The following is a 20,000-nucleotide window of genomic DNA, read 5'->3' on the forward strand; positions in this document are numbered from 1 at the left end:
TGGTTCAGTCCGGTTTGGTTCAGTCCGGTCTGGTTCAGTCCGGTTTGGTTCAGTCCAGTTTGGTTCAGTCCAGTCTGGTTCACTCCGGTTTGGTTCACTCCGGTTTGGTTCAGTCCGGTTTGGTTCAGTCCAGTTTGGTTCAGTCCAGTCTGGTTCACTCCGGTTTGGTTCCGTCCAGTTTGGTTCAGTCCGGTTTGGTTCAGTCCGGTTTGGTTCAGTCCAGTCTGGTTCACTCCGGTTTGGTTCCGTCCAGTTTGGTTCAGTCCGGTTTGGTTCAGTCCAGTCTGGTTCACTCCGGTTTGGTTCCGTCCAGTTTGGTTCAGTCCGGTTTGGTTCAGTCCAGTCTGGTTCACTCCGGTTTGGTTCCGTCCAGTTTGGTTCAGTCCAGTTTGGTACGGTAAACCCTGATCTCTTGAGTTTCCGCAGCTAGCCGTCCCCCTATTCGAGAGGCGGAGTCTAAACCAGATGGAGATAGCTGCGTCAGCTGTGTAATAGTGTGACATCATAGCAGCGCGACACAGTGTAGCCCGCTATTAATTAAGTTCAACAAAGAAGAAGAACAGGGACACAGTAAACAAAAGGGACCCTCTATGGTCAGATCAGTACGCTTGGCACCCCAACAGAGGCATTCAAAAAAGTAGGACGTTATGGATCCCTTATTTTGGAACCATTCCCAACTTGACGGTGGAAATGCCAAAACAATGGGTACCATACTGAACTGAACCGGACCGCTTGGTGGAATCTGGGCTTAAGAGAGCACTCACACTCGGCCCAGCTGTCCCGTACTGTGCTGAAGCACGATCCCCCACGCCCCCTCCCCATTCCCCCCCGCTGGCCTGCGGTCACACTGCTCCAGGACTAACCGGGCCTGAGCACGTGACCTCTTATACATAACGTCTTAATACAACACGTGCACGACTTTACGTGGTCATGAAGCGTGCTCAGTTTACAAGACAGACGGACGCAGGCGGACAGGTCCACGTCTGCACATCAGAGATCAACACAGAGAACATGGCCGCTACTTCACTGACTTTAAGTTTTATTCTGAGTCATTGAAGTCAGATACAGACAAAACACTCCGGGATATCTCCATCATGAAGTCTGTCCACGTCGTGTTCCCGTCCTCGTGCTCGCACATGAACTGTGTCGTGTTGAAGCACTCCTCTTCAAAGCGTGCCACGGCCGAGGAAGCGCTCACACTGGTCAGATGAACCGGACTTTGGGGGTCAAACGTGCTTCAGGTCACCGTTTGGATTTCTGAGTGTGATGGCGCCCTTAAATGCATAAACACACTCACAATGAAACGCTGCCAAAGACATCGTGCAGGAGTTTGCCTGCAATGTTCGGTGATTTAAAACAAATATTTTGTTTCTGAGACTTCTATTTTTGTTGCCGTGGTATCAAACAGGTTCTGATTCCGGGATCCTGAAGACCTCGTATGACTTCATTCTTGTAAATGACGAGTTTTAAAATCTTCCAGCCTTCAGGACGGACAGTCGCACAAAAAGCTTTTTGTAAACTAATCAGTGACCGATAACAAACCGGAGCGTTCTTCTCCACAAACCCAGAAAGAGTCAAAAGGCCGTCTGCAGAGAGAAACACTGAAGAGAAGTGAAGGCGGAGAGAGGAGAGCCCGCCTGCCAGTAAAAGCACCTCCAGTCAGTGCTGGGAAGTCTGGGCGGGTTAATGGAAGGAGGAAGACGACCATGAGGAGGAGGAGGAAAAAAACCCACAAGCTCCTGAAAAACAGACGAGCAGTTTATCCTCCGAGTCTCGGATTAAACATCTCACCTTTTAAACACAACATGTTTTATAAGCTCTATCTTTATAAACGACCCGAAAGCTGAAGAGAGACAGAAATATTAGGAGAGAGAGAGAGGGTCGCTATGAAACCCACGGCCGCCACAACAAGGACCACAGCGTCTGCTGATGGGGCGCTAGACAATACGGTGCACCCAATCTGGTCATACTAAACCACTTCTGCAGCCAGTCTCTGGGGGACACTCGAGGAACTGCAGAATTTTACAGTTAAGCTTCCCTTTTCAACACCGGACGCTACCGCTTGCAAGTGACACGTATCTGAGCATGAAGCCAACTGCATACTAACGGTCGGGTTAGAGACAGAGTCGTGATGGATAAGTGGAGGAAACAGAAACCAGAGCAGGAAATGAAGCGTAATATCTGAGCTCTGTCACTGTGTTCAACAACAAGAACAAACTCTGCAGCTTCTGTCTCTTCACTAAACACGATCATCATCATAATAATAACAGAGCACCTTCTTAAAATAACTCTTACAATTCTACAACTCGTGTATCAGACGCTTTTATCCAAAGTGACAAACATCAGAGAGTGAGAACGACACAAGTGAGGAGAGAGAGAGGAGGAGACAGCGACAGGAAGTGAAAACAAACAGCTTTAAGTCTGATCAGAAACACAGGTGCTGACAGGAAGTGACCAGAGGCAGAGCACAGGTATTTCAGCCCTGCTCAGAACAGGCTGTTTCTGTGTCTGTACCTTTAAATATGTAAATTCCCTTCCCTCTCTGAAAGGGCTCGGGTGTACTCGGTCTTTCTCGCTCCATGTCCTATTGTTTACGGTGAGAAGGCAGACTCAGAGGGCAGAACAAACACCTAGCTGTGGGAGTGTCACCCACCTGGGGGAGGGGCTACTGCCCTTTGTGATGTCATGAAGGGAATATTTACAAACGGCCTGTTTGAGCACACATTTTCTGAAAAGTGGAGCAGGCAGAAGACGGAGAGGATGGACTTTTCTCATCATTGGGGGGTTTGAAGACAGATTAGAGACACATGTTAGAGTTAGAGGAACATGGAGAAGAGGATTTTACAGAATATGTGACCTTTAAAGGGCCTTACATGATGATCTTAGGCTGTGAAAGGTTAAAAGGTCAGAGATAAAACCAGGGGAAAGACTCTTCTGTGCCTCAAAGCATTCAGTAAAATCTTAACAATTCCTCAGTTATTAATATCCTCAAACACGACTCACAGTTTAGAGAATCTGTTCTGTCTTTGTGATGGTTTCCCTTCATGCAGTCCCTGAGTTCCTCCTGTTTGAGCTACTGTCTCTTTAAGAAAAGCCTGTTCTGCTCTCTGATTGGCTGACATCTTGCACAGCCTTCCTCTCCTGACTACGCAAACCTTTGCAAATCCAAACCAGATCTCGTTCATTAAACCAAAAAGTCGTCCAGTTGTCCAGTCATCTCCTCCTCGCCTCTCAGGTCTAAGCAGCCGTCACGCCGCGCAGCAGCGAGTACGTTACATAAACACGTTACCTGTCGGCGTCGGCGGGTCGCAGCGAGGGCAGTCTGAAGCTGGTGTTTCTGTCCAGTTTGGTCTGACTCTTCGTCCTCTTGATGGAGCCTTTGAGACGTTTACTGAAAAACCCCTGAGAGAGAAAACAAAAAAAGAGGAGAGGGGATCAGAACAGAGAGCCAATCAGAGAGGAGGGATCACTTAGAGACACGACACAGAGGAAAAAGCTTTTATGTAAGATATTTAAAGGGATACTTCACCCATTAGCATTAATCTTTGTATCATTAGAAACCTGGTAGTGTTTTTGAATGGTCGTGCATCCCGCCCTCATTTCTGAGTAGAAAGTAAAATCGTCATCTTGCGTCACTGGAAGCTGTTGCGGTTAGCGGTGTGAAACTACAACGCTAGTTCCTCATATTTTCAACCACTGAAGCTACAGACCAATCACAGATCAGTGGGTGGGAACTCACTCCCAGAATCTAAAAGCAACGTCCGCCATATTGCTTGGAAGCTACGCTAACAGGCTCTATGGAGAAAGCTGATAATGGAGAAAAAATATAAATATAGCCGCCAGATGGCTGCTGACGACAGGCCGGTCTTATGTTTTGGCCACCGCTGGCCGCTGGCCACCGCGACACAAGACCGGCCTGTCGGCAGCAGCCATCTAGCGGCTATATTGCTACATTGCTGGCCACCGCCGGCCGCTGCCAGCTCAGCAGCCGAGACATAAGGCCTTGCAGCGGTGAGGACGAGGAGCCGGGGCCGGCTCAAGCTGGGGTGGACTGGTAGTGTCGGTGCTCTCACTGTTTGTCTATGGACACAGACATAGAGTCTGATTTCTCTCTGAATCAGTTGAGGAAACGGTCTTATGAAGTAAATATGTCTGTAAATGTTTTTATTTCTATATTTCTACTGCTATACTGTATATTTTGGAGAAACTGTATTGATCGAATTTCCCTCTGGGATTAATAAAGTATTTCTGATTCTGAACTAGAGGACCTTAGTGGGAGTGGCCTGCAGTGCTGTGCATTCTGGGATTTGGTGTCTTTCATCCACATGAGCCAAAAAGACACTTTCTGTCTTTTCTCAGTCAAGAAGGCACCAACTGTATTTCACATTTCTACTAGGGCTGGGCACGTTAACGCGTTATTTTCGCGTTAACTCATTAATTAATTATCGCCGACAATTATTTTATCTCGCACTAACACAGTTTTTATTATTTATTTTCTTATTGTAAAAGTCTGTTGCTCACTGGGTTTCATTTTATAAAATTCCATCGTGAGCGAGCCTCGTATGTTGCTTACTGCTGCGTGTCTGCTGCGGCGCTCACAGGAAAGAGGAAACAGTGTTGCCAACTTGGCGACTTTCTCGCTAAATCTGGCGACTTTCCAAACCCCTTCGGCGACTTTTTTTGTCAACAGCTACTAGCGACAAATCTAGCGACTTTTTCTGGTGTTATTGGAGACTTTTTTGGTGTAAGAAACAGACGTGAAAGCACGTATTGCTCTGCAGTTACTGTCCTCAACGAGCAGCGGGTGCTGCCGTAAGCCCCTCCCCCTTCCTAAAGCTCTCACAGGCTGTCAGTGTAGCCTCGCGCAGCAGACCCAGCTGCAGTCAGAGAGGAGACCCACACCACTCTGCGTCCAGACTGCAACCAATGCAATAAGCTTTAGTTTTGTATTTATTTGCTTTGATTACATTGTTTAAGTTGAGAAATACATTTACAATAAAAGTGCGCTATACACTACTTTTGAATTCATTATTGGATTTTGCGTATAACAATGCGATTAATCGTGATTAATCGCAGGAACTCATGCGATTAACGCGATTAAAACTTTTAATCGTTGCCCAGCCATAATTTCTACATATATGATGTCAATACAGATTCATGTTTTAACGGGTGAAATATCCCTTTAAGGCGCTGACACACCAAGCAGACGGCAAAGAACTAGGTTTTTTTTTTGTCTTGGTCAAAAAGTTGCACTTGAACACACCGCTAAGACTAGAGCTGACGGCCAACCACCACGTACGTTCTGAACATGTGTGAGAGGAAATAACTCTCCATGCCAGTAGGGGGCGGTAGCTCGTTGTTATGATACAAGAAGACCATTTTCACTGGGTCACTGGGTCACCACTCGTATTATAGGTCGCCTACTAATCGAGAATAGAACAGCCAATCAGGGGGATTCCTCTCACTGACACTGATTCATCATGTCGAATTGGCCAAAAAAAAGGGCGACGAGTAGCGACGGCGCCGGATACACCGCAATAACTAGGACGACCGCTCACAGACGGTCCAACTAGGACCGACAGCCGACGACCTCCTCGGTGTGTCGGGACCTTTAGACGCAGTTGAACTCTGACTTTGCTGTCCTGTTGGTGAACCGTATTCCAGTTGTAGACGATGTTTGTTTATTTCACAGTCACCGTTTTGAATCGAAGAAGAAGAAGAAGAAGAAGAAGAAGAAGAAGAAGAGATCTGAGGTGGAGCTCGTTTGTTTGATGTTTTCTCGTCTCATTACCGTTGACTGCTTGTCTTTTTGGATGTCGAAGACTTCAAACTGAATCTCTTCACTCCATCGTCCCTCAGTTTATAAACGACTGACAGCTCAGCGTGTTCATGATCCTCTGACTTCCCAGCATGCTCTCTGTCTGTCTTTACTGTATGAAGTCTGACTGGATCTAAAAATAGCCTCTCTCGGAGGACGACCTGCGTGCTGCCTGTGAAGCTTCAGCTCAAACGTCTTCTGACTCACGACACCTCGCCGCTTCGCCGCCATCACAACACAACCCGACACGTCTACTTCTACACGGAGAGGATGACAAGGCGTTGGTTTTTCTTTATGAAGCTGTTTACAAATTCAACAGAGGAAGCAGAGGAACACAACATGCTGTGTCCTCACTGAGCGTCTTAACGTGGACCTGAGGACCCGGGTCATGAGTCTGATCCTGGTTCTGATCATATTCAGGATCTGGTGTTTCCATGCACATGATAAATACTCGTACCTGCTTCATGATTACTGCGTCTGATCTGTGCAGTGATTTAGAAATCTAAGAAAAATGAGACCGCTGTGGATTATTGCAGACTCAGCACTATTAAACGCCAACATGGCGTTCTAGATATGACGTTAAACGCTCTTGTTGCCGCCGCCATGTTTGTTTTGTTGATACATCCCTTTCAGATCATTTATTTCCCGATCAGACACGGAGCGAGGAGGAAGTGGGTACAAGACACGATCTGTAGGGGGCTAAACTCTCCGACTGTCCGACGAAGGGCTCGCACCAATCGGCCAAACACATCTACTGGAGACGTGCGTATTCATCTACATACATCTACGAGCGTATTCTCGAGGGGCGTTTATTTTTAACCACTTCAGCAGGTTGTGTCTCTTTTTTGTCTCTGCATGTCGTCTTTCACAGCTTTCTTAATTCAGTGAGGCGTCAGAGAGAAACACAGAGTCACTCCTCCAGCTGAAGATGAGATGTGTCAGCAGCAGAGACGCTTCAGTCTGTCAGCTAAATATAGTTCAGAGTCACATATTGATGTTTCTACACATCATGAAACATGCAGCAGCAGCAGCACCTGCACTAATCTCTCAGGTACACTCACACTCAGCATCATGAGTCTGCTGTTCTCGCCCTCAGAATCACGTTTAGGAGACAGAAAGAGGGTCAGACGCTGATATGACTCCTCCTGCTTTATTTTGAAGAACGTCCAAAAGAAGGAAGAGGAGGAGATGCTGAAGAGACGGCATCAAAGAGGCCGACTGCTTTTTACAAACACACGACCGCTAATGTACACCGGGCTTTCATGGTCGGTGTAAACCAGTACAAACCAACCTGTGACACTTGAACACATCACTTCAGTAGAGTCATTATGACATGCAGACTTAGTACGACCCTCCAGGAATCTAGAGTTGTAGTCCTCAAAACTTGAGACCACTTTTTGAAGGTCTCGGTCTCCTCTAGGAATCAAAAGCATTTCAGTCTCAGACTGGGTGGACTCAGGATTTTAAATCAAGACCAGTCAAGACCCCCACTGATTGGCTTTAGTTAGATTTTAGTTTATTTATCCTCCGGTTACGTCTGCAACCTTCCCGGTGTTACGGTTTAAGTGAGTGACTCTTTCTCTGTCTCTGAGCTCTCTGGTCTCGGGTATCTCTTCTCAAGTTAGTGTGGTCTGGACTACAACAGTCCAGGAATCTCCTGCTTTCTCTCTGATTGTTGATTTAGCCTCAAAGGGCAGAAACTCAGTCTGGAGGGACTTGGGTTAGGAGCCGGAGGGTCACCAGTTCAAGTCCAGGTGGGGACCAAATCTGGAAATTGGTCTGGTAGCTGGAGAGGTGCCTGTTCACTTCCTGAGCACTGTCTAGGTTGTCTTGAGTAAGGCACCAAATCCCCCCACCACCTCAGGAGCGCTCGCTGTGGGCAGCTCTGTCACTCTGACATCATTAGCATATCCACAGGACCCTATTTGTGTGTAGACGCATCATAACAGAGACAGTCACCTTCTTTCAACTCAGACTCTCATTGGCTATTATAGGCTGGGAACAGCTTGTAATTGGCCAATGAGGCGTCGTTGGAGGGCATTAAGTGCGGTCGCCATGTTGACGTGTCGGAAGTGGAGAAAAATTACCTATTTTATGAAAAATGACTGAAATACAGTGAAATATCAAGTTAGCGGCCTTCTGGGGACCAATATGGATGAAATGTGTTCTGGATTTATTCTTTCACTGGATTTGGATCGCGGGGACTCTTGGCGATGCAGCTGGACCATTTTTGTCGCTGTATCAAGTCCAGAAAAGTAAAACTTCAAACGTTGAGTCAATATACAGTAATTTATTGTAATTTATTCGTCATTGGTCTGACAGATGCGTAGATTGTGACTGTTGTGTTTGTTGGACATTGAAATGGTTTACATGGTGGTGATAACAACGAGCAAAGCTTTCAAACGATGTATGGAGTCATACATACACACAGCTGTTGTGTATATAATGGTGAAGAACACACCACGTGCACATTACGGGGCTCGTATACGGGCCGTCTGATCTTTAATTGGTACAAATGAAAGACGTCTGACTTGTGACGGAGCTGCAGCGACTCACCGGCACTTTGAAAGGAGACGAGTTGGGATTGTCCACAGTGACGGTCTTCTCTGAACTCCCCAGACCGGAGATACTCCTCCTCCTCGGAGAACGCTCCGAAGATACTTCTGCTGAAACAGAAACACAAAGACACAGAGTTAGACAATCAGAGGCAGCATCTTCCTCCCTCCTCTCTTAAATCATCGTCATCATCGGCTTCAGAGCACTTAAACTGAGCGGCGTGGACGGAGGACGAGGTGATGACATTCAGACGCGGTGGAGAAGGTGGAGGAGGGACGGCAGATGATGTTTGAATAATGACAGCTGCTTCCTCATAAATCCAATGAACAAATCAGCCACTGATCGAGATGCCATGACAGTTGATAATGTCATATCATCACTGGGATAAATACTGGCTTCTGATTGGCTGCAGAGTGTCAATGCCGCTCATTAACAAGCCAACATGTAATTAACTTGTTTGTTTAAAATGAAGAGAGAAACTTTAGTTAATGATGAGAGTAATCCTGCAGTACCTCAGAACACCACAGGAGGGCACAGCATGGTTAACACTACAACTCTGACTTATCCTGTGAATCACATCAGCATTATGTCACATCCCCTAAACCACTCAGCTGTCTGCTTCAGACTGACCACAGTAAACATGGCCGACCACTCAGCTGTCTGCTTCAGACTGACCACAGTAAACATGGCCGACCACTCAACTGTCTGCTTCAGACTGACCACAGTAAACATGGCCGACCACTCAGCTGTCTGCTTCAGACTGACCACAGTAAACATGGCCGACCACTCAGCTGTCTGCTTCAGACTGACCACAGTAAACATGGCCGACCACTCAGCTGTCTGCTTCAGACTGACCACAGTAAACATGGCCGACCACTCAACTGTCTGCTTCAGACTGACCACAGTAAACATGGCCGACCACTCAGCTGTCTGCTTCAGACTGACCACAGTAAACATGGCCGACCACTCAACTGTCTGCTTCAGACTGACCACAGTAAACATGGCCGACCACTCAACTGTCTGCTTCAGACTGACCACAGTAAACATGGCCGACCACTCAGCTGTCTGCTTCAGACTGACCACAGTAATGAGATTGATTCCTGTTTGATACCATGTTACTGTGATTCACATCGGTACTCTGAGAAATGAATCTCAGTAACATGTTGAGCGTCAGCAGCTGCAGAGCGAGATTTAGAAATTGAGGACGAACCAACGACTTTTAAATCAGAGGTGAGGAAACATCTTGTCTTCAACAAGACAGAAAATGAAAGAGGAGAGAAAACTGTGTGAAGATATTACAAGAAGACTGAACAACACAAACACAACAACCAACATGATGCAGCAATTAATCAACGAGAAGCTCCAATCACCTCCTCATGTCAGGAGGACAAACCAGAGAGGATGAATCGTTACATCCCTTTAGACAAACAGTCTGTAATCACCACAAACTGCAGACAAACTGCTGACTGTCTGAATTGCACAAAGTGGTTTCGGGTTTATCTGCAGCTTTCCATGGACTCCTTCTCCTCCTGCACACCTGTCACCTGTCTCATGACACAAAAGTGAAACGTTCATCAGCTTACAAAATGTCCACGATCAGACGCCCGACTCATATTTATCGATGACTCGGGTTAGGAGCCAGAGGGTCACCGGTTCAAGTCCAGGTGGGGACCAAATTGGAAATTGGTCTGGTAGCTGGAGAGGTGCCTGCTCACTGCCCTTGAGCTCTGCTGATCGTTGAGGAGTGAAGAGATCCACGCTGCACAGACACAAACACACTGAGAGCTGGTGGGTTCATAAACAACAGAGACATGTGGAGGTCTTAAAGGTCACGTCCTCACAGCTGGCTCGGGTCCAGCTTCATTGATTTATCCTCTCCTGCTAACGACACACAGCCTGCCTGTCTGTCTCGGGGTCCTTGCAGTTACTCCCCCGAGGCCCCCGGCAGCTCCTGAACCAGCTCTTTAACCACCTACGAGTCCGGTTGCAGGGACGCCACAAAGGACGCTCTAAAGAACTCCTCGCCTACGACGGCAGCGCCACACGTTGTTGATGGAGGATCTCCTGGAGGACGGGTTCAGGGAGGAGCTGGACTCCAGTGATGACATCATCAGAAAATCAAAGATATAGAAACTGAAGATCTTTTAAGAGTTTTAAAGATGAGCTCTGACTCAAAGAGACACGTGTCACTGCGTGTTTCTTCTTCTCTGATTCTGTTGTTCTGATGTTTATCTCAATATTTGAATATCTTGTTTTTACATATTTTGGGTTCCTAAATGATGAATATGCTGCAAGCAGATTTTAAATAAGGTTTTCTATATGATGTTTCACTTTTAAATATAGAAATCAAGTATCTCCTCTGAAAATAACTCTGTGAGTCATGACTGTCTACAATGGGTGTAACACCCGAGTCCCACTGTCTGTGATGTTTTCAGAGTTTTCAGAGTCCTATCTTCACTTTGTTTACATCGCCCGGACAGCCGGCTGACTCCTCCCCTCGTGTATAAAAGTTGTTTAATTGAGGGACTAGAGAAAAGAAGAATAACATACTGTACTCACTGCTTAACTGTGTTTCTAGATCACGCTCATTTCAGGTAAATTTACATGCAGTGTGAAGATACGAGCATAATAAAGATCGCTAGCATTAGCATGCTAACACAACAATGCAGCGCGAGTTGTTTTGGTTTCATGCTGGTGCTCAAGGGCGACATCTGCTGGATCAAAAAATCACATATAAAGCCTTTAAGAAGTGTCATGAGATATTTTTGGCAAGAAAGTAGACACTTTGTAAGATTTGAGTTTTTGAACTGAAGTTACAAAAAGGTTTGAATGTCTAGAGCAGCGTTGTCATGAATCCAGATTTTAAAGTCCAACTATTCCTCAGATCCCCGTTTTAAAATTCTCATATCGTGTTAAACTAAACGTGGTCAGAGTTTCAGATCAGGAGGTAATCGTATGTCGGAGTAATCCCAGGATGAGCCTGCAGAGGGCGCTAAACGACTTTGTTCTGTAAATCACGCCGTAGTTCCCCCGATATGAAACCAAGAAACTTCACCAGCCGGCTTCAAGCCTCTCACATCGACTCTCTCGTCTCCCTCAGTTTAGAAACAGTAAAGAGTGTTTGGAGCAGCCAATCAGGAAGCAGCTTGTCGTTGGTTACTTGTGACCAATCAGAGAGCAGTGACCTCGCTCATCACAGATTTAAGTCCTCTTGTAAACGTCCCCCGTGGGAACACAGACCAAACGTGAGCTTATGCAACAATGGAACAAAAACGGGTCGATGATTCAGACCAGAGCAAACGATCATCTCTCGAGTTAAAACAGTTTCAGTCTTTACAGGTTAAACAGCGGTGGCCTAGTGGTTAGTTTGCACGCCCTATGTTCAGAGGTTGTAGTCCTCCAAGCGGGCGGCACAGGTTCAAGTCCTGTGGCTCCTTTCCTGCATGTTGCCCCCCCCCAGAACTCAGGTTATAACATGAACACAAGGATCAGAACAGAAATGAACAAATCAGTCTGAGTGCACATAAACTCCACTTCTCTGCACGTTATCATGAGTTTGATAATGAAGAGTGTGTTTACAGCTCCGACATGCTGAACGAGGAGGTTTAAGTCAAGTGTTTGTGTTGGAGTTTATCAGCCGGGTAAATCACAGATAATTGATTCTTTAAAATCCAATCCTGGCTGCTGAACAGCGAGCTGGATCACGAGCCGACACACGATCAACATACCACAGAGATTCAGGACACACACACACACACACACACACACACACACACACACACACACACACACACACACACACACACACACACACACACACACACACACACACACACACACACACACACACACACAGAGCTACTGCAACAGCACAACAACAGCTGAGATTTCGGAGGCACAGTGAACGCAGCATGCAGCAGCAGTCAGCGGTTATCAGCTTTGCAGAGTGCTGGATCGAGTTCCAGCTGCATGCACCAACGCAGCGCCGCACGGGAGACGGGGAACAAACTTTCATGCACACCCTGAGGGAGCGGAGGAAGAGGAGCCATGATGCTCCCGAACGTGCGGGACGCCATCGCTCCTCTTCTTCTTCTTCTTTTTGGCTGAGAGACAAAAGTTGAGGCGACATGCCGCAGGAAGACAGAAACACAGAAAGAGAGCAAGAGAGAGAGAGAGAGAGAGAGGAGACGGTACCTCTATCGCAGCTGTTCCCCATCATCTGAGGAGAGGACACACACACACACACACACACAAACACACGGTCAGACGGGATTGGCCGAAAGTAGCCGCCACCTGTCAGCCAATAAGGTTAAGATGCGAACATCCGTCTTCGTCCCGTGAACATCCTCGACTTCGATGTCCCCCTCCTCCTCCTCCTCCTCTGACCTGCCTCTTTCCTCAGCACCGCATCCTCCTCACAGTCCCTCCTCTCTCTCTACCCCCCCCCTCGCTCTCTCTCTCTCTCTCTACTCAGCAGTAATTCTAAACCTCTCTCTCTCTCTCTGTCTCTCTCTCTCTCCCCCTCTGTCTTTCTCTCTGTCTCTTTCTCTTTCTCTCTCTCTCTCTCTCTGTCTCTCTCTCTCTCCCCCTCTGTCTTTCTCTCTGTCTCTTTCTCTGTCTCTCTCTCTGTCTCTCTCTCTCTCTCTCTGTCTCTCTCTGTCTCTTTCTCTCTCTGTCTCTCCCCCCTCTCTCTCTGTCTCTTTCTCTCTCTCTGTCTCTCCCCCCCTCTCTGTCTCTCTCTGTCTCTTCCCCCCCCTCTCTCTCTCTCTCCCCCCCCTCTCTCTGCATTTATTCAATCAATCCCTCTAACTGCACTGTTCTGCTTTCTCTCCGTCCTCCTGTCGTCTACTTTCCTCTCTCTCCCCCTGCAGACGTTCCCCCCCCCTCTCTCTCTGCAGCAGCTCAGTAGCAGCCTCCCCCCCCCTCTTCTTCTTCTTTGGCAGCTACATTTATCTCTGCGCTCAGAGGATAATTACCATATAAGTTTCCCCTCAGCCGACTGATGTGGGACACAACTCTGGGGGCTTCAGCTATTAACTGTGTGTGTGTGTGTGTGTGTGTGTGTGTGTGTGTGTGTGTGTGTGTGTGTGTGTGTGTGTGTGTGTGTGTGTGTGTGTGGAAGCTAGAGGACCTACAAACAAATCATTTTCAGTGTTGTAACAGAGTTTCAGTTCATTTTGAATAACTCCCAGCATGCTTCACTCGTTCTTTTTGGGACCCTCCTGTTCTTCTCTAACCTGAAGTCAAAGCAGTCAGTCAGCGAGTTATCGGTCTCTGTCTCACAGGTTTTATGACTCTGCACCCGATTCAGGTTCCCTCCTGAAAACTACACACATTTAAAGACTTGTAGAGCAGGAGTTAGAAAACACTCTGAACTAGAGGTCGGCGATATGGGAAAAATATCATATCACAATTTTTTTTTTTGCAAAATCACGATCACGATTTTATCCCGATTTTTTTCATAGTGATCTTTAGACTAATTTGTAAGTTACTGACCAGTTCAACCAAACTTATTTCCCTGTATAATGTTTTTAAATGCACACAAACTGTGCAGACAAGTTTAATCTATTTGAAAAACATCTTTGTAGGAGGTCTGGAGGTCTCACCCAGAACATCTTTAGCAACAGAAATGTCTTTCACTCAATTTGATCAATATTTATCCACAATTTGAAGGTTTTCCTCACCACTTTGAAATGATGATTTAGTTAGGTGTCCTCTTTTTATGTTCATCAGGAACATTTTCACACAGTGATGCATTCATTTAAAAACATGTAGACTTCAGGTTCTTGTGTTTCTGTTCTATTTTAGTCCTGCAGAGTTCCTCCAGCTGGAGCTTCATACAGGCTCTGCAGCCTTTGTTGTTTTTTATGACATCATTGGACTAACTTTAGTTTAGTTTATATATAATCAAACATAATACAGAATGTGTTCATTCTGTGACACATGATCAAAGTAAGTTTTACTGACAGAAGAGTTTAATTCATAGAGGGGGCGGGACATTGTTGATTGACAGACAGACAGTCACCATGGTTACTCACTCTCACCTGCCTGCTGCTTTGTAACGTCGTTTAGTGTAATCCCTATAGGTTCAGTTATCACAACAGGTGAGCTTCAGGTGGAGAAGCTTGATAAGTAACTTTTAAAAACTGAGAGAGAGCAGAAAACACCGACAGCAACATTTGAAACACCGGGGTTATATCTCCACTGACTGTCTGTCTGAGCTCCTCTCTGTCTGACTCTCTGCAGACTGTTAACGTCTCTCCGGCTCGTTAAACGGTTTCTTGCGTCGCTATCCGAGATGTAAACTTAACTGTGCACACTATGCAGATAAGTTAACTGTTGCTCACGCCGTGTCGGTTTGGAAAAATATCAGAACAGTTACATATAACAGAGATGGAGTTGTTTTTTGCGGACTTTACTTTCGTTTTCGTTTTCACCGCGGCGGAGCAGAAGGGGAGGGGGAGACGCGTCTGTGTCGGAGCATAAACTGCAGCATGATAGAATAAACACATGAGCCCGGTTCTACGATCTCTCTGCTTTAGCAGATCGTCAGGAAGTTGAAATCCTTCATGATCTAAGATGGTTATATCGCCCACCACTACTCTGAACCCTCCACATGAATGTATTTAACACAGAGTAACACCAGCTGTGTGTTCCTGTGTAAGAGATAATCACATTCTTTAACAACAGAATCATCGGCTATTTAAACTCCTGCTGAAACGTGCGGCGTGCTTTTTGTTTTTAGCTTTAGCAAAAATTAGCTTTTTGTGGAAACGTTATGGTTACAGTATTAAAGGGATTGAGCACATGGACACAGATTCACACACTACGACCCCCCCCCCCCCATCAAACACACCTGTTTGATGGGATATGTTCAGATCTCAGCAGCTTCTGACTGAATCTGTTCGGTTCTAAGTTCTGCTGCTGAAAACACCACATTTCCTGATATGACTCTTTCATAATAAAAGTGTTTCAAAAGCTCAAAGGTCCAATCAGTGAGCTGTGTAGAGAGTGAGATGATAAAGGTCCAATCAGTGAGCTGTGTAGAGAGTGAGATGATAAAGGTCCAATCAGTGAGCTGTGTAGAGAGTGAGATGATAAAGGTCCAATCAGTGAGATGTGTAGAGAGTGAGATGATAAAGGACCAATCAGTGAGCTGTGTAGAGAGTGAGATGATAAAGGTCCAATCAGTGAGATGTGTAGAGAGTGAGATGATAAAGGACCAATCAGTGAGCTGTGTAGAGAGTGAGATGATAAAGGTCCAATCAGTGAGATGTGTAGAGAGTGAGATGATAAAGGTCCAATCAGTGAGCTGTGTAGAGAGTGAGATGATAAAGGTCCAATCAGTGAGCTGTGTAGAGAGTGAGATGATAAAGGTATCTTACTATCTGATCATTAAGGAAACATGTTGAAGTGCTGGCTTCTCTGACAACAATGCAGCAGTCAGTATGTCCTCCTTCTAACTTTAGATTCTGCTCCTGAATGCTCTGGATTTGTTTGGACCAGAGAAGGTAGGCGCTTTTAAGACCCCCCCCCCCCACATGGCCGTTTTGGACGCCCCTCGATTTGCCAGATGTGAGACTTCCTCTCCTGTCTCCTCTCCCGGTTATAATGGATATTTCTGTGGTGACCTTCACCAACTGGTTCGGGGTCAGACTGATGATCCGGATCAAACTGGAAACCAGGAGAGTCTCCCAGCAGCACAGCACATGACATCACTGATGTATAAACTCACATGAGATAATAAACATAAACAAGAGGCTGTGATGTCATCAGACGGCAGCGAGAGGAATGTGTAACGGGCGGCGCGTGTCGGGAGTTTCATTCATGAGCAGACACACCTGACAACAAACACAACAGAGATGATCCGTGTGTGAATGAGGCCTTTGTGTCGCTGCGTCTGGGTGCAGCTCTGACACACACACGGGGTCGAGAGTTCAAATCTACGAGAGCCTGAAGGCACCACAAGCTGTTTACAGTCTAAACGTTTGTGAGAGGAGGAAGAGTACAAATCAAACAGATTGAACAGACAGGGCGCGGGAGGCCTAGTGGTTAGTGAGAGAGGCTGTATTCTTCCAAGCGTTCAAATCCACGAATCCATGAACACACACACACACACAGATCTCTGATGAACACACACACACACACACACACACACACACACAGATCTCTGATGAACACACACACACACACAGATCTCTGATGAACACACACACACACACACACACACACACAGATCTCTGATGAACACACACACACACACAGATCTCTGATGAACACACACACACACACACACACACACACACAGATCTCTGATGAACACACACACACACACAGATCTCTGATGAACACACACACACACACAGATCTCTGATGAACACACACACACACACACACACAGATCTCTGATGAACACACACACACACACACACAGATCTCTGATGAACACACACACACACACACACAGATCTCTGATGAACACACACACACAGATCTCTGATGAACACACACACACACACACACAGATCTCTGATGAACACACACATCAGATCTCTGATGAACACACACACACACACATCTCTGATGAACACACACACACATCTCTGATGAACACACACACACAGATCTCTGATGAACACACACACACAGATCTCTGATGAACACACACACACAGATCTCTGATGAACACACACACACAGATCTCTGATGAACACACACACACATCTCTGATGAACACACACACACAGATCTCTGATGAACACACACACACAGATCTCTGATGAACACACACACACACATCTCTGATGAACACACACACATCAGATCTCTGATGAACACACACACACACATCTCTGATGAACACACACACATCAGATCTCTGATGAACACACACACACATCTCTGATGAACACACACACACAGATCTCTGATGAACACACACACACACACACACACACATCTCTGATGAACACACACACACACACACACATCAGATCTCTGATGAACACACACACATCAGATCTCTGATGAACACACACACACATCAGATCTCTGATGAACACACACACACACAGATCTCTGATGAACACACACACACAGATCTCTGATGAACACACACACAGATCTCTGATGAACACACACACACACATCTCTGATGAACACACACACACAAATCTCTGATGAACACACACACACACACACAGATCTCTGATGAACACACACACACACACATCTCTGATGAACACACACACACAAATCTCTGATGAACACACACACACACACAGATCTCTGATGAACACACACACACACACAGATCTCTGATGAACACACACACAGATCTCTGATGAACACACACACACACACACACAGATCTCTGATGAACACACACACACACACACACAGATCTCTGATGAACACACACACACACACACACACACACACACACACACACACACACACACAGATCTCTGATGAACACACACACACACACACACACACACACACACACACACACACACACACACACACACACACACAGATCTCTGATGAACACACACACACACACACAGATCTCTGATGAACACACACACACACACATCTCTGATGAACACACACACACACACACACACACACACAGATCTCTGATGAACACACACACACACACACACACACACACATATCAGATCTCTGATGAACACACACACACACACAGATCTCTGATGAACACACACACAGATCTCTGATGAACACACACACACACACACACACACACACACACACAGATCTCTGATGAACACACACACACACACACACACACACACACAGATCTCTGATGAACACACACACACACACACACACACACACACAGATCTCTGATGAACACACACACACACACACACACACACACACACAGATCTCTGATGAACACACACACACACACACACACACACACACACACAGATCTCTGATGAACACACACACACACACACACACACACACACACACATCAGATCTCTGATGAACACACACACACACACACACACACACACACACAGATCTCTGATGAACACACACACATATCAGATCTCTGATGAACACACACACACACACACACACAGATCTCTGATGAACACACACACACACAGATCTCTGATGAACACACACACACACATCAGATCTCTGATGAACACACACACACACACACACACAGATCTCTGATGAACACACACACACATCAGATCTCTGATGAACACACACACACAGATCTCTGATGAACACACACACACACACACACATCTCTGATGAACACACACACACACACACACACATCTCTGATGAACACACACACACACATCTCTGATGAACACACACATCAGATCTCTGATGAACACACACACACACATCTCTGATGAACACACACACATCACATCTCTGATGAACACACACACATCACATCTCTGATGAACACACACACAGATCTCTGATGAACACACACACACATCTCTGATGAACACACACACACATCTCTGATGAACACACACACACACATCTCTGATGAACACACACACAGATCTCTGATGAACACACACACATCAGATCTCTGATGAACACACACACACATCTCTGATGAACACACACACACATCTCTGATGAACACACACACACATCTCTGATGAACACACACGCACACAGATCTCTGATGAACACACACACACACACAGATCTCTGATGAACACACACACACACACAGATCTCTGATGAACACACACACAGATCTCTGATGAACACACACACACACACACACACAGATCTCTGATGAACACACACACACACAGATCTCTGATGAACACACACACACACAGATCTCTGATGAACACACACACAGATCTCTGATGAACACACACACACACACACAGATCTCTGATGAACACACACACACACAGATCTCTGATGAACACACACACACACACAGATCTCTGATGAACACACACACACACACACACACACACAGATCTCTGATGAACACACACACACACACACAGATCTCTGATGAACACACACACACACACAGATCTCTGATGAACACACACACACACACACACACAGATCTCTGATGAACACACACACAGATCTCTGATGAACACACACACACACACACACACACACAGATCTCTGATGAACACACACACACACACAGATCTCTGATGAACACACACACACACACAGATCTCTGATGAACACACACACACACACAGAGATCTCTGATGAACACACACACATCAGATCTCTGATGAACACACACACACACACACACACACACACAGATCTCTGATGAACACACACACACACAGAGATCTCTGATGAACACACACACATCAGATCTCTGATGAACACACACACATCAGATCTCTGATGAACACACACACACACAGATCTCTGATGAACACACACACACACACACACAGATCTCTGATGAACACACACACACACAGATCTCTGATGAACACACACACACACACAGATCTCTGATGAACACACACACACACAGATCTCTGATGAACACACACACACACACACACACAGATCTCTGATGAACACACACACAGATCTCTGATGAACACACACA

General features: G+C 46.1%; 1 protein-coding gene across 2 annotated transcripts in view; it reads right to left on the bottom strand.

Annotated features, from left to right (window-relative positions):
- rasal2 (RAS protein activator like 2) overlaps window positions 1-20,000 on the bottom strand; it is a 69,612-nt gene that overhangs the window by 5,960 nt on the left and 43,652 nt on the right. The window contains exons 4-5 of one of the 2 annotated variants that reach the window (XM_061043650.1): window positions 8,375-8,484; window positions 3,290-3,402 (exon numbers count right to left, since the gene is read on the bottom strand). In XM_061043650.1, the coding sequence (XP_060899633.1) occupies window positions 3,290-3,402; window positions 8,375-8,484 (223 nt within the window). The remainder of the gene's footprint in view (window positions 1-3,289; window positions 3,403-8,374; window positions 8,485-20,000) is intronic. The other variant, XM_061043651.1, reaches the window with a different exon arrangement.

The sequence above is a fragment of the Labrus mixtus genome, chromosome 8 (assembly GCF_963584025.1).
Source record: "Labrus mixtus chromosome 8, fLabMix1.1, whole genome shotgun sequence".
NCBI classification, from domain to species: Eukaryota; Metazoa; Chordata; class Actinopteri; order Labriformes; family Labridae; genus Labrus; species Labrus mixtus.